Here is a 19,087-nt window from a genome sequence, read left to right on the forward strand (position 1 = left end):
AGTGCACGCACTTCTAGAAGTCGGGGGTCAAAGTTTTACTTAAAAAGTTATACCGAGCAGTTTTATTAATCAAACATTCATGATGGTTTACCCAGGCACCCGGGACCAGACAGGCCCGCAGGAGAGACCGTCAGGAGGTCTAGCGAGCTCGGACCAGGAGTGAGTGGACTTTCTTTCATAAATGATTTTATATAAATGAGTTATATAAATGATTTTTATAAATGAGTTTATATGAGTAAATTTCATTATTTGATTTTGAATAAGTTTTATCGAATGTTTTCCGAGCATGATTTGTGCCGTAAAATATCTTTATTTCTATGTTGTTTAGTTGAACATGCTAGAAAGTGATAGAAAGCAGAGTTAAGATTTATATCAGAGAAAATAGCAGCTTAGTTTCAGACTTGCCAAATACAGTGATTTATCAGATTTTTCTAAAATATTTATTTTTAACCACCGTGAGTACCCAGCTATGGTTATTACTCTCAGTTGGACCGATGTCTACGGACATCCAGTCTATTTTTCAGTTTCGTCAGTGCACTTGATATTGCCTCATGAGTTTCGGGGACGCTCGGACCGTGAGTGACAGGATTTGCGGCTTGGCAGACTTGGTGTCCCGAGACCTGCCAGGATTTACGACTCGGCTGACTTCGTGTTCCCGAGACCTGCCAGGATTGCGGATCAGGCTGACTACGGTCCCCTGAATCCTGCCAGAGCGGCTCGAGTTGACTTTGTGTCACCGAGACCTGCCAGCGGATCAGGCTGACTATATAGTCCCCTGTATCCTGCCAGGATTTGCTGCTCGGATAGACTGTGTGTCGCCCAGACCTGCCAGGGGAATTGACGGAATTACAGGGGTACATCCGAGTGGTAGTTTTTATTAATTGCAGTGCTTTAATTCAAGTTTTGAGTACATTGCTTTATTGCAGGTTGTATTTCAGTACTTTTATGCAAATTGGATTTCAATGCTTTCATGCAAGTTTTATTGCTCTTGAAAGCGATTGCATATATTTCTATAAATATGTAACTGCGTTGATTTTCATATGTTTCCAAGATAGTTTAGATATTCAGTTTTACTCAACTGTATTTGATTTCATTGTTTTTATGCGAGAAGTATCGAGTTCGAATATGATTCACATATAATGCCTTGAGTTTAGTATGCTTTAAATGCCGAATACGTGTTTAGATTTATTTCCTTATTTTTACACCGGGTGTTAGTATATTCTTAGATATTTTATGAACCTTTATTTTTGGTCCACTCACACTTTCAACTGTTTTGCGCCCCCAAACTGTAGCGTGCACAAGACATCCACCACCGGGCCATCGTGATTTCCGCGCCCTCTAATTCAAAAGTGTTGGTATGTAAAACAATTAAGTGATCCGTAAGCTATCAAAATTGCTCTGATATATTGCCCTAGAGTGAGAATGGAACTTTTGGCATGTTTATTGAAGTGCTGGCTGTTGGTTGTTTGGACGATTATGCTCGTTATGACAGGTGTAAGTTTTGGATTGAACGAAACTTAGGGGAGACTCTGCCGAAATTTCGGTAGAAGTCAAAGTCAAAATTTTAAGAAAAAGGGCAAATAGGTCTTTTGTGCTCGACATTCGCCAAGTGTCGGACACGCATAGGGTTCGACTCGAATTCCAAAGCGGAATTTGATTCGGGTCCTTTCATTTGCCTAGTGAAGTGGATAAAAAAAAAATTTATCTCAACAAATTCCATAAGAAAAATCCCCAAAATTTAACACACAAACTTTAAATCATAACAATTTAACAATAACAATTAAAATTAGATATTGAATAAGAAGAAGAGAGAAATTTACCAAGACTGAAGATCCCACTGAAAATAGGTTGATAAAATTTTCCGGGATGAGAGCCACTTCTTCTAAGCTCTCAAATGCAATTATATAGTTATGGATGGCTAGAAAATAAAATAATATATATATATATATATATATACACACACATAACTTAACAATAACAATTAAAATTAGATATTGAATAAAAAGAAGAGAGAAATTTACCAAGACTGAAGATCCCACTGAAAATAGATTGATAGAATTTTGGGGGATGAAAGCTACTTCTTTTAAGCTCTCAAATGCAAATATGTAGTTTCGGGTGGCTAGAAAATAATATATGTATATATATATGTATATACACACACACACACCATATTTTTGACCTTTAGATCTATAAACTTGTAATGGTTGAGATGTACTTTCATTTCTCAAAACAATAAATTTTCTTCAATTAATATCTATACATTGAGATTAAAATTTTGATACCATATTAATTAAAAATTCATTCTCTCTCTCTCATCTCATTAATTATCTTTAGTTAGTTCTTTCCCTTTTCTACTAGACTCTTTTGTTCCTTCGCGGCCTCTGCATTTTTTGCTCTCTCTTTCTTCTACATTCATCATCCGCCTGCAATCTTCTCTTAATTTGTGGCTTGAAGCAAGAGAGAGGAAAAAAAAGAGTAGCTATATCTTCTATATGGTCTGTTGGAACAAAGAAATCTTCCATATTGTCTCTACTTATTTGGATTTTCTTCGAGTTTCTCATATGCTATGCTATGTTTTAGCTTTAACTTTATATTCAACGTCTTCATAACCAATATATATTGAATTTTTTTTATTATGTGGTAAAAATAAAATATTAAGAAGAAGAAACTAGATTGTACGATACTATAGATTAAAATATAACATTATTAAAAAAAAATGTAATAATTATTGGTGGGAAATTGTAAGATGTAGATGGGAGATGAATGAATGGAGAAGAAGAGAGAGACACAGAGATGCAACTTCTTGTGTAGATTATTAAAACAATGATTTGTCAATATAAATCTTAACTCTAAGGATTAATTGCTAGTTTGTGATTTAGATGGAATGGTTTGCTGAATTGGATGGCTAGTTTGTGATTTCAGGGTTACTGAAAAAGCAAGAAGAAGAAGAAAGGAGGTGGTGTTAATGAGAAGGCACGAAGAAGAGAAGAAGAAGAAGTGCCTTGTGTCAATAAGCCATCAAACTTAATCAAATGAAGAGAGAGGAAATACAAAAGTCAATTAAAATTTATTTTCTATAACTGCTTATTTAAAGAATAAAATAATTAATTTGTTTAATCACATCCATTGATAGTGGGCTAATCAAAGGGTCTAAAACTAGTGTCAAAATTTGTGTCAAAAATATGGTGTCACGGATCCGCCCCATATATATATATATATATATACAGTCCCCTTTTATTGAGGGATCCCTCAAATAATTTTATTTGAGGGACGCCTTTGGGGTACCCTACAATTTTTTTCCCAATGATCCAAACCATCTATTTTTTAGGTCTTCATTCATAGATCATCCTTACAAAAAATTAGACAAATCGGAACCCGTTTTGACATCCAATTGTGTCTTACAAAATCAATGAACATGGTGCTTCAAGAAAATACTAAAATTTTAATAACTCAATTGAGTGGTCAAATGATATCTAATTCAAGTGATTTTTTGTAGAGATGATCTTTGAATGAGTATCTACAAAATAGACGGTTTGGATTAGTGAAATAAAATTCGGAGTGGGGCTTACAAAGAGTATCCCTCAATAGAAACTCTCTGTATATGTGTATATATATATATATATATATATAATGTCTGCTGTATTGTGTACATATGGTTTAGAGGTGGGCTTATTTCTGCATAGAAGGGTGGGCTTAATTAACTTGTTTTGTTATTTATTAACTTGTTAAATTAATGTTTAGGATGCAACCCGATCACAGTGATGACACATGGGGAGGGTTCTAAATGGGACTTGATGGCCTCATCCCAGTAGATGAAGAAGTATACCACATCCTTCTACGCAACCAGGCTTATTTGGACATAGTTAATGAAGTTGTTGACATAGGATATAGGAGGATGTTATATACACCAGAGATGCAGAGAATGGTGTTAGACATCAGTTGCGGGGCAACAATGTTAGGAGTCAATACCAAAATATTGAAGCACACTTTTACGACCAAGTGTTGCAAGATGATGCAATTATAGCTGTTGATATTTGGCCACCACCAAGGATAAAGTTACCTTATGTTCCAAAACCACAAGGGTTAGACTTACCCCATGTCCCAGACCCAGAAGATGAAGCATATTTGGAACTCATGGACCTTGATGCTCTGTCTGCTGAGTTTGTTTCGTCTGCTGCTTTAGTGGTTATCACTGGACCACAAATAGAAAAGTCCAATCCAACTATCATCAACCTGAGTTCTGATGATGAGAATGAATATCCTGAGCCTGTTATCCCTCATCTTAAAATTATAGATATTAGTTCTGATGATGAATAGGTTCTCTTAAAAGTTTGACTAATAAAATGGATAGTGTGAACCTAACAGACTGATTTTGGTATGGTGGATTTATATAGTTTTTGTGGGTAGCCTTATGGAGGTCTTGGAGTGGGGAGTTCCTTGTAACATAGGTTTGTGATTGTTTTTTATAATACAGTCTAAATTACAAGTGGGAGAGGTGTTTTTCACACACACACAACACACACACACACACACACACACACACACACACACAACACACACACACACACACACACACACATACACACACACACACACACACACACACACACACACAACCAATGTGTCATGGGGATTTGAACCTGAGACCACTAGTTTGTAAGTTAAAATTGTTTTTCACTGGGTTAGACTCCGTTAGCATGCATTGGTAAATTTTAAGTTAAACTCCAAAATGAATTAGGTTAAAAAATATTAGTTATTGTTAAGTACATGTGTCAATAGTAATTAAAATATAATGACGTTGCATATGACACCTCATTTGAGACATAAATTTGGTGTCCTTAGTATTATTGGAGGGACACTGCTTCTTTACTCACAAATCACAGCCTCACACATGAAAAAGTAACTCATTAAAACTATAAAAAGAAAAGTTTATGCACACATGTCAAATTGTGATTTGCCTCCTAGAAGGAACGACTCCTTATGTGTACAAAGCCAAATATTTTTCTTATTGGAAAGGTGGTTGGCACAAATCCCCAAAAAAATTATTTTAATACAAGCAATATTGTTGGAGCATGGATTTGAATACAAAATCTCGGGTGCAGGCGTAACTACTCTTACATCGTTTAGGAGTGCTTCTGGGAGGGCTAAAAGCTTTATGACAACCAAAAGCGCTTCTGATAGCATTTGGTACAAAATGTTAGAAGTGCTTCCAAGTTGTGGAAGCGCTTTATGGAGAAACACATGGCATGTTATGTGCTTCTTCATGAAGCACTCCCAAGTGCTTTTCCAGGAGGCACTTGGATTTCTTATTATAATTTCAACATCTTGATAAGAAAAGCGCTTTTTCAAGAAGCGCTTGTAAGTAAAAATGATTCCTAGTGAAATAGTCTCAAACGAGCCTAACCATTTGATGTACAAATGCTTTTAATCATTTGATTCAAAATACATCAAATGCTTTTAATCATTTGATTCAAAATACTGCTTTTTAAAAGGAGTGTTGTGTTTTCTATCACATGTATGAATGATTTCTATACTCAAGGTACTTTACTATCCCAATTATACTATTTAAATGCGACGTCTTGATACCAAATTCGAGATAAGGTCTTGCCAAGTAGCCAGGTGACTAGTTTATCAACTAGATATCAAGCCTTGAACATAAAACTACATGAAGGCTAACTAACAAGGTCACGCAGTGCCCATAAATTATCTTGGCCATCATTTAACTATAAAAAAGTGCCCATAGAAAGAATGAACGTTTGTCCATCAAGAAAATAATATGCGTATAAAAGTGTTTCCATGTTTTGAATAGAAGTCTACTAATGATTTGTGGACCAAAACACAAAAACCCTAGCCCCCTTTCTCCCAAAAAACACTCTTAGAGCTTTTTTCACTTTGAGGGGGGAGGAAGCCATTGTTCTTCCCCCCTCTCTCCTCTTCTCTTCCTCTCTTCCTCCTTTCACCTCTTCCCCCATTTTCAGAGACAAAGGGTTGTCCCTATTTGTCTTAGTTTTGTTATGATTTTCATCCAATCATTAAAAGCGGCTGCGGCTCAACGTCGGATCTTCACCTGCATTTCGGCGTCGGATCTCCACCACCATCTTTTTTGCAATTTCTTTATGTTTGGAATAAGTTGCAGAGACTCTTTAGGTTCTCTGTGTAGTTTTCACCTCTCCTTTTGTGAGAGTTTTTCATCTCTCCTTTGTGAGAGCTTTTCATCTCTCCTTTGTGAGAGCTTTTCATCTCTCCTTGGTGAGAGTTTTATTTGTATTGTTATGGCTTGGTTTTTTCAAGCTTTATCTCTTTTTTATTATTCTAAGTTTGCAATCTTAGTTGGGATGCCTATGCCAGAATTTCTTCGATCTTGCCTGATCGTTAGTGGAGACATACCTGATTTTCTTAATTTTGATATTAGACTGCTCCGTTATTGTAATGGCCCTTTTGTGGCTAGTTTGTATTGGCATTTTGTGACTAATGACTTTTTTGGCTGAATTATGAATGCAATCATAAAATTTCTCAAAAAAAAAGAAAAAGAACTAGAAGTCTACTAAGGAAACATAAGAATAAAATATGAAAGAAAACTTAAGGATAGCTTGCCGGAAACTAGAAATTTTTTGATGGAAAATGAGAACTCAAGGTGATATTGACCCAAAAGCAAGAAGGCCCAACCTTAATCCATAGGCCAGATTTCTTTTATCTTTTCGGAGGATCCAATCTGGTATTTTTTTTCTTTTATCTTTTCTCAAATTGAACTCCCAAATAGAGAAAATGAAGAGCTGGCTTCCAATTTTTTTGCTCACTTTCCATCCACCAACCGACCTATACCCTAAACCTAGAGTCTAAAAACAATGCCTGAATTTCCATAGGAGGAAAGATGCATGTTGCTTTTTTTTGAAGGCCCTCCCTTTATAATTGCCAAGTAAACTTGCACTTCCTTTATATTTTGATACTTTTCTTTTTCTTTGCATAAAACGAAGGAAGAAACTAAATAATTGCTTGAGATGTCATGGACGCAAAATAATGCAGTGCAGCTGTTTTTTGGGACGTCGTGCAATGTACCTCTCTAATAATTCATGTCATATTGAACAATAAATAACAAATGTTAATCTGATCACTATCAGGGGCCACCACATGCTCATTGTCTTTTATACTCAAAAACCTTTTCCCACATTAAAATTTTTTTTTTAAAAAAAGCATTTTCTTTTATATTATAATTATTTACGTCAGGCGAATATAATTGCGGATCAATTAGCTAAATTAAAGCATATGTATAATAACTCTCGTATTTGGTTTAGTTGGCAAAAAAATGACATAAAATATATTGATCTGCTTGATTTTGTGAACCAAATTACAAAAAGCTCACACAGATAACAAAATCGAAAGCTATCTAATTCTATTTCTGCTGACCTAATAATCTCCTAGGTGTAGAATTGTCATGTAACAAAAAAAAAAGAAAAAAAAAAGAAAAAAAAAGGGGCTAACCCATTACCCATGAAAATGCAATGAGCAGAAGACTGGTCATGAGATGCCAAATCCATAGCTGAGAAATCTGATTGCTGCCGTTGAGATCTTCACTGGGCCCCATTCCATACGCTGTTGATGGACTTGAAAGGGTTGCATTGGTCGATGACAAGCTGTGCATCATAAGAACACCAATAATGTTGTGCAAAATCTTGGGTGACAAAAAGCTAAGAAATATGAACAAGATTTGAAATAAACCACTACTCTTACTCTATGCTTAAACAATTACCCAAATGGGCCAAACCCAGTTATTAAAATTGAAAAATGAGGGACTATATCGAGGGGTTATAACTTATAATGAGGCAATCCGATCAATCACAGTGTTATTATTGAAAGACCAAATTAAAACCCTCGACGGAACCCCTCACTATAACCTCTCATTGGAAAGCTCCCTAAAAAGTACTAGTAAAGAAATTGCAATGGGTTACCTGGATGGGAATTTGCACTTATTATAACCTGAAATTAAAAAAATAAAATAGTAAAAATAAGAAACATGTTATTTAATCCGAATTAGATCTAAATATCTAAACGCAACAAAAACCCATCTGTGATCTAACTTCTTAATCTCCAATTAAACCATAAACCCAGAAAGAAAATTTAACAAAAGAGAAAAAAAAAAAAAAAAAAAAAAGAGAACACTTACTGGGGTTCAAAGAAGTGAGAGCGGCAGTGTTATCAAAGTTGCAGCTTTCGTCGGTCATGCCGTGTTTTAGAAAGTAGTCGTTGAAGACGTAGGATGCGGTGTTTTGGATGTCGGTGGAGTCGTAGCAGGGCCCACCTTGCTGGATTGGGCTGCAATCAGCCCCACCAGCTCCGCAGGCCCAGTCCAGCGCCGACTGCAGCTGGGCATCCTCGGCGTTGTTCTTCGCCACGCACCACAGCTCCATGGTAACGACGCCGTTCCTGGCCATGGAGGGCGGGATCAAGTTGCAGATCGAGAGTGAGAGGAGGAGGCAGAAAGCTAAGCCTTTGTGCATTTTGGGAGAGAGAGAGAGAGAGAGAGAGCAGCTGAGGGTAGAGTTAATTTACGAAGTGAAATTGGCGTTGGGTTTTTCGAGAGAACGAGAAATAGAGAGAAGGGAATATAGCCGTTTGGTTAATTTATTAACTGGGGAAGATGGGAGGGCCTTATGGGGCAATGGAGGAAAAGTGACCGTTACTGTTGGGAACTTATTAGCAGAGAGTGTGAGATGGACAAGAAGAGAAGGTGAGAACACAACCAAAGTTGCAAACCAATACATCTGTGTTCTGTAACAGAACTTCTATTTTCGTGATTCGTGAAAGCGGTACCGGATGTGTCAAATAGGCCGAGTAGCGCAAGCACGGGCATAAGTCCGACCCGTTTTGAATCGCGTTGGATTTAGGGTATATTCAATTGAGACTGTAATGAATTGTTTTGAAGTTTAAAAGTACAAAGAAATTTAATTAGGATTTTTAAATAATTAATAAAAGTTTGGTGGTATTCAATTAGGATTTTTAAATAATTAATATAAGTCCAGTGATATGCAATGAGGACTTTTAAAATATAAGAAAAATTACCGTGATATTAAAAAACTTATTGATTTTAATATATTTCATAAAATAGTGTATTGTGTGAGATTTTTGAGTATATGATATAAATACTAAATCACATAACAAATCCTACCCTCCTATGCCTGATTCTCACATATGTTCTCATATATTTTTTTTTTCCACTATTTTTTCATGCTTTCTACTGTACAAAAAAATAAATAAATAAAAAACTTTTCATAAGAGAGATGATAAAGAAACATTAACAAGAGAGAAGATATTGCCTCTTCTGGAGTTAATGGGCACTTTCCAATGGCTCTTCTTTCCTTGTAGACAAGCTTCTTTGAAGCAAAATTATCTTTTTGGTACTTTTTAAAGAATATTCTGCTCTTTGGGGATTAAAAAAATCAAAAGCACATATGTTAGGAAGTCATTAGATAACATTAATTTTTCAAAATCTAAACTCATGAACAGTTTTAAAATCTGAATCGATGAAACAAACAGTTGTCTAAGTGATTTTTCAAGAATAGCTGGTGTAAGGGCATAACTACTTGGGTGGCACTCTGGACAACTTCACATATTTGTGATGATTTTCTATCTACATTCTTGATTCAGCTCTGACTTGCTTTCATGCCACAATCATGATATTTCCTTGTATATAGTGTAATGGTATATGCCTTCAAGTTATGTATTTATATGAATGATGCTGGGTGATAGAGTTCAAGCTTGTATAGAAATATAAGTAAAATCCAGTAATTACAAGATATTAAAACCATAAGTAAAATCCTAAGTGAATTAAAATCATAAGTAAAATCATGTAATTGCAATCTATTAAAATCATAAGTACAATTATATAATTCAAAATCCCTGAAATCTATTACATTAAAATCATGTAATTAAAATCTCAATTGAATAATAAAGTCTAATGGGTCGTGTTGACCTAAAACCCAATATGGACCATACTTGGCCAAGTCCCTTTTTGGCCCAACACACTTAACATTAAAAATTAGGGGTTTTTTTTTGGGGAGGTAGAAAAACTGGAATGGTGCAGTGCTATCTTGTGACCGAGTTAAAACTTTGCCTTAAAAAACCCTCAGAAGAGACAAATCCAGTCAAGAAAAAAAAGTATCACATCACACAATAACAAAAACAAAAACCTACTCTCCCCTCCTATTTGACTCAAGTACATCCAAATGCCAAATTGGTGCATGATCCTCCCATATGAACCGAGTGTGCTCCTTAAGACCAAATTGAGCCAAACAGTGAGCCGCCCAATCATTCCATCAAAAGTTGTACATCTTGAACAAGGTTACCTGTATTAGTCCATAACACCTTAGTGCCATTTAAGCAACTAACTAACTGCTTCCTACGAATCTAACCCAATAGTAAGATTGTGAANAACCTTTCCCATAAAGCAGTAGTAAGCCCTCCCGCAAATGCCCAAACCCACCTCTCTGCCACAAGCAAAACCCCAAACAAAATCGCCATGGATATCACCGATTCATTAAAGTAACTAATTGCTTGGGTTGCCACTTACCTACGAAATTCTATAGTGATTGCGCCATATATGGACTTCTCATATGGACTTTCATATTAGCCACATGATCATTTCATTAAACTTAAGTGAAGTTACTATTCAAATGAATCATGTGGCTAGGGTTATTTACTCAAATGGTCCTCAAACTTATATCCTAGCATTTTGGTCCCTCAACTAAATTATTCACTCAAACAGTCCATCAACTCTCCATTATTCAGCAAATTGGTCCACCGTTACATTGTGTCAATATTGTTGTTAAATATGAGGGCAAACTGGTCTCTCTGTCTCTCTCTCTCTCTCTATGCAAGGTGGGTTGCGGTATGGAACAAATGATACATATACATACAGTTGGTTTTAGTAGGACAAACATGGTAACTGATTCAGATTTACGTGCACTTTAAGTACAACACCACATCTCTCCCGCCCCACCCCGCCCCCCAATGATATATATGAAGGTATCCACATAATTCCTACCTACAAAGTATGTGTACTTCTACAAGGAGGGGAAACAGAAGGGAGGAGGGGTCTGTTGCTAAGGGCACGAATGGGGGAGAGGGGGAGAGAGAGAGAGAGAGAGAGGGAAAACAGAAGGGTGGAAGAGTCTCTGGAGGAGTGGGGGAGAAGAAATCGAGGGAAGGGGGGTGCTGAGATTGGGTCTAAGGATTTTATTTCTCTTTTTCTTCAAATTTTTTATTATTTTGTATTAATTTTAACCCTTTTTTTATTTTTTAATTATGACGAGTCATATTTACTCTAAAATTTGGTTAAATCTAATAGAAAATGGTGGGACCAATTTGCCGAATAATAAAGAGTTGATGGACCATTTCAGCGAATAATTTAGTTAAAGGACCAAAATGCAACTAGGGTATGAGGACCACTTGAGTAAATAACCCTATTACCCCATGTGGCTAATATAAAAGTCCACATCTATGTCCCATATATTGCACCATCATCATAGAACGACTCCCACTTATCTAGCTTGCAACCGGCCCAAATAACAATAATTTATTCCTATCTGAAACCACTAACAAAAAAGATACTCAATATCAAATGATGTATTATGTCACAATTGACAAAAATGAAGACATATTTGAGCCCACACAACGAAATCAAGACTACAACACATGGTAGAAGCACAAAATTTCAAAACAAGTTTAACAAATTCAAACTAGATTCAATAGCAAAAGCATCTCAAACTTGTTGAACAAACTTATAAAATAAAAATAAAAAATTAATTGTTCATAATTATTTTACAATTCAAAAATTGCAATAATAAGTTTCAAAAGTTGAATATACATTGTAAAATAAATAAATAAATATACACATAAAACACAAATTGGTGGCAACATAGCGTCTACCACTTTGAAAACATAAACATCGAACAAATCAAGCCATTACGAACAAAATTCAACATATTTCAAATTCCGATTTCTTATTAAACCAATATACTGTTAGGAAGTAATCATTAAATAATTGTATTATTTGATCACAACAATTTAATAGAGTATCAAATAATTATCAAAATAACAGAATTAAAGTATAAATGCAGAAGAAAATTCGAATTTTTAGAGAACTTGTGTGTCTTAAGTAAATTCATATGTGAATAGATATGAAATATAAGACATTGTATAATATTTTTAACCATGAAATTAAGCCAATATGAAATCTAAAATTCAAAAAGGTGCAATTTTTCTAAATTTGGGCTCTAGATACCACTTAAAGGGAAAACTAGTTCTATGCATTTCTCAAATACACAAATAGGATAATTAGCTATCTAACATGCATTTCTACTAAATACGAAGAAGCGGAAGCAAAATAGAAATTTAGAAACTCATACAAATCCTTTTGAACCCTAAATATTTCTAGGCTTATGAAATGTTGCACCATAGACCCTCTAAAACAACTTTAAAGAGAGGGATTAGAGATGTAGTTATCCTTGGAGCGAATCTTGAACCCTAAGAAGTTGTTCAAGTAGATGCTTGATCTCTCCTTACTTGATACTCCACTATGGCTCACCAATAGGTATAATAGTCTCACCAAAGCTCTTCACCAAGGATGGATGGAGACGAGAGAATGAGAACTTGGGAGAGGATAAGAGTGCTAGTTCTTGCTCTCCAAAGTGGCCTTCCAAGGGGGGCACTTTGTTTGTGCAAATTTCCTCCCTTGGAATGTTCGGAGAGGATCCTTGCGTCTCTTGAATGAACCCTTCCTCAAACCCTGGAAAACAATGGTGGTCAATCGGAGAACACCGATGTGGTGTTTGGCCAAAAGCCCTCCGATTGAAAGGACTAGCCTGAATTCCCTTTTGAAATCCTTGACAAACCCTCTCCCTATCAACACTAGGCATGTGTAGGCCCAAATTACTAAAATACCCTTCTTACCCTAATTCCAAAACAACTTCTACCGGAAAGTCAGTTCCCCTGGTGATCTTTTCCTTGCTTTTCCCAAAAAGAAATTCAACTCCTTTTGCTCTTTATTTGTTCCTTATAAAGAAGGAAAGACACAATCTGCCATGATGGTCAGTTTGCTTTTCCTGTTGAACAACTCTCTTGCTCCCTACTTATCTCTTGAGAACGTAGTTTGCTTATCTCTTGGAAAGGTCACCTGCTTTGGTGCAAAGTTTCTTTGTATAAAAAAAAGGATTTTGATCTTCTTTCTTTGGCTGCAAAAAATGGAGAAGTCTTCCTGTAATACATGCCTTCATTAACTCCCTATTAACTCCTCTGTGATAGTTGAAAATTTTGACTTTTTCAAAGTTAGGAAGTCACGTGGGGCTCTTTTGGGAAAACATTTTTTTATTGAAAAAAGATCTTCTGACTTGCTTTTTGAGATCAAGTGACGAGAATTTTTCAGAAGCTAGGTTTAATCCAATTTCTTAGGGGTTTTCGACCTGCTTGGTGATGAATTACCATTTAATTTGGCAATTTTATTGGTTATTTTTGTGTTTTAAAACCTCTACCACTTTTGCAAAAAACATGAGCCTCTAATGACATTGGGCTGCTTTCTGGAGTCAAGGCCCATTCTTCTGTTTTTATGGGCCTCTTCGTCAAAATGGGCTTGCGTGTGGAATTCTTAGGCCCAAACACTTGTCTTACAAGTCTTGGTCCTGGTCAATCCTAGTTAACCATGTCAAGTGTCGAGTGAATGGTTAACCTTTGACTTTGACTTTGACTTTGACCAAGGCGTAAAATCTATTTCTTTTTTCTATTTCTCAATCCATTCCTTTTTGGTGCACGACCTTATAGGTTCTAATTAGCAAGGCAGTGAGTAAATATGATTCCTTCTAAACCAAGAATAAATTGAATCTCATCATTCAATTCTCCCTATTTGTGAAGACTAATTATAATTAGGCCTTATAGGCCTTCCACAAGCCATGATTAACACACAATAGTATGGCATGGCGACCCAAGGTAAATAGAATTCATTGGAGAACCTAGCCAGTTGTAATTGCAATGCAATCCGGTCCTTTTCTCTAATAATTCTTTATGTCACATTATCGGGATATAGTTAATTTGTGTCAAATCCCCAATGCGACATTTCTAGGCTACGATTCACTTGGACGAGATATCAAACTTTCATATTGCAATCCTATCCAATACTTTGGTCAAAAATTTAATGAATCATATCTCTAGAGTATTCTCTTTTTTTACTAAGAGTAGAAAGTCCTTATTGTACATTCACACACCTCTAGAAATTCTTTGTTGTGCATATACATGCCTCTGTGAACTTGTCGGATGTCCCAATGATTACCTTTAATTCATATCTCTCAATACGACTGTATAGGGATCTCAAAGATAAACGAACTATCCACAAGACAACTGTGATGTCTCAGGTATGATCTTGTGAGAATCCGTATTCTTAAAAGTTTTAAAAGAAGATTAAATGTTTATATATATTGTTTTACGTTTACAGTACTATTCTAATAATTATTTGTATTTAGTAAATTTATATATGTTCATTTGAATAACTATAAATTATATATTTTATTTGTTTTTCTCTAAATAGGTTACCCTTAGATTTTTTGTTTGGGGGGTATTTAATTGTATATATTTAGAATAATATTCAATTGTTAGAATTGTGTTATTTACCTTCTATGTGTTAAGAAGCTAAAGTCTAATAATAGTTTTAATTCATGGCCTTATTAAAATCGGGCACTAGGAAACTTAATCACTTCATCTCTTGCACGCAGCACCTCTTGACTTTAATTGTTGTAGTTGGCAACTTTACATTTCCTTGCATACTAAATAAACAACGTGGAAGATATTTACACTTACTTGCAGCACACTAAGGCTCACATGTGTCATTGTGACTAAGCAATATTACCATGAGCTGTTGTAATTGTAGAAATAGTTATCCATACTTGAAGTAAATCAACATGCAGCCAATGAAAGCATAGGATAGTTGCCCCCTCTTCTTAGTATAAATAGGACCTTCATTACTTGTTTTCATGCATAGTTGTGCATGAGAAGAGAGAAAGAAATCGAAAGAGGAGAAAGTGAGAAAGAAAAGAAGATAGAGTGGGAGACTAAGTTTGTGAATGCGGTGGAAAATTGGGAAACACATTACATTTATAGTAAAAGTTTTGGTGTCAAGGTAGGGGTTTCTTGGGAGACTTTACAGGGATTAATCTAATTAAATTTCGCGAGGTCTATATTATGTGTCATGTTATAATGGATGTTCTTGATATTACAGTTTGGTTGACATTCCTTGTATTGGGTGTTTACGTATTCTTAACTATTTGAACAATATTGGCATAATTGTATATACATTGGTGATGTTTTAAATGGTTACATTGTTGTGAGATACATGGGATATGTGAAAGGCATAATTATATCATGGCATGCAAATTGGTTGGAGTTGTTGGATTGAGAAAATAATAATGGAAAATAGGGTAATGGAAATAATCTTTTGTGTTGATAGGACCCGATCCTAATTCCACTTTGGAATTCGAACCAAGCCCTGTACGTGTACGACATCTGGCAACTGTCGGGCACAAATGACCATTTTACCCTTCCTGCTACAGTTAGTATTAAAATTTTCTTTGGATTACTGCCGAAAATTCGGCAGAGTCTCCCCTGTATTTTGACCAAACCCAAATTTTTCCACCTGTTAAACAAACCAATAATTCTTCACCAACTGCCAGAATAGTCAATCAAACATTCACCAATTCAAGTTTTCTACTAAAACTAGATATCAGAGCATTTTCTACTACTTTACAAGGTTTCAAGAACTTTTACGATAAAACCCTACGTTTCTCGGCGGTGCGGAAGCTGGGAGTGGCCCGGTGGTGGATGCCTGCACACATCTACGGCCTGGGGGCGAAAAACAAGTCGAAAATGTGAGTGGACAACAAGAATGTTCTCAAACTAGTTTATAAACATAATAACCCCCGTAGTCAAAATAATTATGTATGTAAATCTAAAGTTCATCGGCAATCAAATATATAAAGCATGTAAATCAACAGGTATACGTATATGTATATATATATAGATATAAAACGGCACAAATGTTAAGAAAACTGATATAAAATTTTCTGAAAACAATAATTTCATAAAACACTGAAATTCCTTGAAAAGTACCACCTAGAAGTACCCCTGTAAGTCCGTCAATTCCCCTGGCAGGTCTCGGATGACACGCACTCTATCCGAGCCGCAAACTGGCAGGATACAGGGGACTATGGTCAGCCTGATCTGCCGGCAGGTCCTCGATGACACCAAGTCAGCTCGAGTCGCTCTGGCAGAATGCAGGGGACCGTAGTCAGCCTGATCCGCAATCCTGGGTCTCGGGGAGGAGTCTCAATCCTGGGTCTCGGGACACCAAGTCTGCCGAGGCCGCAAATCCTGGCACTCATGGTCCGAGCGTCCCCGAAACTCGTGAGGCAAAGTCAAGTGCACTGACTAAACTGTAAACAGACTGGATGTCCGTAGATATCGGTCCGTCTGAGGGTAATCACCAAATAAAAAGGCGGGTACATGGTGGTTCTAAAACAACTATTTTAGAAAAACCTAATAATTCTCTGTAATCTGATAAATCTGAGTTAAGCTGCTATTCTGAATCACCAATCTCAAATTTACTGCTCAACTGAGTAATATAAAAATAAGGATGTTTTACGTTACATCTCATGCTAGGAAAACATGTAACATCACTTATTCAAGATCAAATACTGAAATTTATTCAGGTAACTCATTTATAAAAACTTATTTATATAAAATCAATATAAAATCACTGATGAAATCTTATTTATAGAAATCATCTATATAACTCATTTATATAAAATCATTCATGAAAGAAAGTCCACTCACTGGTGGTCCGAGCTAGCTGGACCCTTCGTAGGTCCCTCCTGTAGGTCGACCGGACCTCTGGTGCCTGATTAACCATGAATATTAAATTAATAAACTGCTGAATAAAAAGAATTTAATTTAAACACCCTGCCCCCGGCTCCTAGAAGTACGTGCACTCGTTTCAAGTTACTCCTATGCCTACATTAGCCTTTCAGACACTTGGATCAGTTTTGGAAGACCCGACGCTTAACTAAGCGATAAACCACCAGACCGGCCGATTCGGGACCGTGTGGGTCTACGGTCTCCGATGGCCAATCTGGGCTTCTCTGAAGTTTCTTCATAGAGAAGGAACCATGTTCGGTGAGTTTGGTCCGAAACGGACGGTCGGATTGGCCAAAATCGCGTTATCGCTTAAAATCCAAACCCTAGCCCCAGTGTTCGCGATTTCGGAGTATCCGGGACTCCGATTCACAATCCGTCGAATCCTACACGATCCTAGAATCATGTAGACCGACATATCCAAAATTCAATGCGATCCGACCATTTGACGACACTGCACCCAAGGATCGCGAGATATGGAAAATAAGTTCGGGGCTCAAACGGACTCCAAATCGAGATCTGCGAAATCCTACGTGGTCGTGACGACACGAGGATTTCAAAACTGTACAGAGTCACTTCACCATCCTCGCCCACGCGCCGCCTCACGCGCGGGTAGATTTGGGTGTCTTAAGCAATTTCGGGTGGCCGAAAAATCTCGGAACCAAGACTCCAAACTCCTGTCCTAGGTAAAACACCTCATTTGGAGTCACTTTTGTTCTTGGACATACCCCAAAAAGTGACCATAAACAGTAGATCACGGCGGCCGAAGTTTCGGCCAAACTTCAAGTCGAAAATCGAACCCTTTAGAGCTAAAATCGATCGAAACCCATACATCCATCAGCTAGAACACGAAAAATAGCTGAGAAACCATACCTTACTTGATCGATTTGGCGGAGATCCGGCAAAAATGGCAAAAATGGCAAAAATGGCAAAAATGGCAAAAATGGCGGATTCCGGCGAGCTCCGGCCATGGCAAGGGTGGCGGCTGGTCAAGAAATGACGGCGGTGGAGTGGTGGTTCGTTTGGTACCAACGGCGGAGATCGGCTCCAAGTGTGGTGGCCATGGCATTGATAAAAGCGAGCGGAGGTCAGGGCTGGTCGCAGAAATCGGGAGGAGAGAGAGAGAGGAGAGAGAAATGAGGAGAGAGAAGGGAGGAGGGGATAAAAATCTGACTTTTTGACCAAATTACTATTTTGCCCTTCGCGGTATTTTGATCGTAATTTCTTCGTTACAACTCCGATTCGAGTTTACTCCGTGTCTACGGACTCGTTTCGCCGTGCTCTACGCAATGGCGTAAGCGGAATTGCCAAATTCTTTCCCGATCAAAAAGTCAACTTTTTCCTATTAAATAATGCGAGGGCAAAATTGTCTTTTTGCTAGAAGATATTAATCCTACTTTTTAGATATTTTATTTCTTTTTAGATATTTTATTTTGGGTTATTACATGTGTAGTTGAGTATAACTCTTGGCAGGTACCAGGTCTCAGGGATCCCACAATGCACATGGTTTTATTGGGTGATTCGGGACTAGCGACATGAAGTTAGACAAGATGACTAACAAAAGGGGAATTATGGGATGATTGAAATGGGTGTTAGTTCATATAAATGGGCATTCAGGACCAAGTGGTATAACCATGGTATAGGACATGCAGGTCTGCTTGTCCAGTTATATGAATTAACGGGATTAGATGAAGAGCATTCATGCATCATTAATAATGTGATATTTGGCTGTGTGATTGTATGTCACTTAATTTAATTATATCAATTTCCTGCAAAAACGTTTCTGTCCCTACTGAGCTATGGTTTCGCTCACCCCCAAACAGATTTTGTAGGTATCGAACCTAAAATCTAGAGCTTGTGATGATTTTGGCATATCTATAAAGTGTATTATGTATAGCTTGTGGATGAATAATGAGCTACTCTTTTAGTAAACTCTCGATTAGTTCTAACTTGTAAAATAATGTAAAATTTTTAAGATTTTAGATGTTATCATTTTTGCTGAATATGAAATATTTATTTTATTTATTTAAATGTTTCTTCACATTTTAGTTATAGTTTTTTTTTATTATATTAAATTTTATAATTAAGGTGTGAATCACATCTTAACCCAAGGTTACGTAAATCCGTGGGTTGGGGCGTGACA

The 19,087-nt window shown here is 36.6% G+C and overlaps 1 protein-coding gene across 1 annotated transcript; it reads right to left on the reverse strand.

Annotated features, from left to right (window-relative positions):
- Window positions 1–7,304: 7,304 nt before the first annotated feature.
- LOC117622433 (PLASMODESMATA CALLOSE-BINDING PROTEIN 5-like) lies at window positions 7,305–8,841 on the reverse strand. The gene is made up of 3 exons (XM_034353102.1): window positions 8,162–8,841; window positions 7,947–7,974; window positions 7,305–7,631 (listed from the first exon to the last, which is right to left on the reverse strand). Exons 1-3 carry the CDS (start codon window positions 8,493–8,495, stop codon window positions 7,475–7,477), a joined length of 519 nt encoding a protein of 172 aa, XP_034208993.1. The 5' UTR covers window positions 8,496–8,841; the 3' UTR covers window positions 7,305–7,474.
- Between the last annotated feature and the right edge of the window lie 10,246 nt (window positions 8,842–19,087).

The sequence above is a fragment of the Prunus dulcis genome, chromosome 3, assembly GCF_902201215.1.
Source record: "Prunus dulcis chromosome 3, ALMONDv2, whole genome shotgun sequence".
NCBI lineage: Eukaryota > Viridiplantae > Streptophyta > Magnoliopsida > Rosales > Rosaceae > Prunus > Prunus dulcis.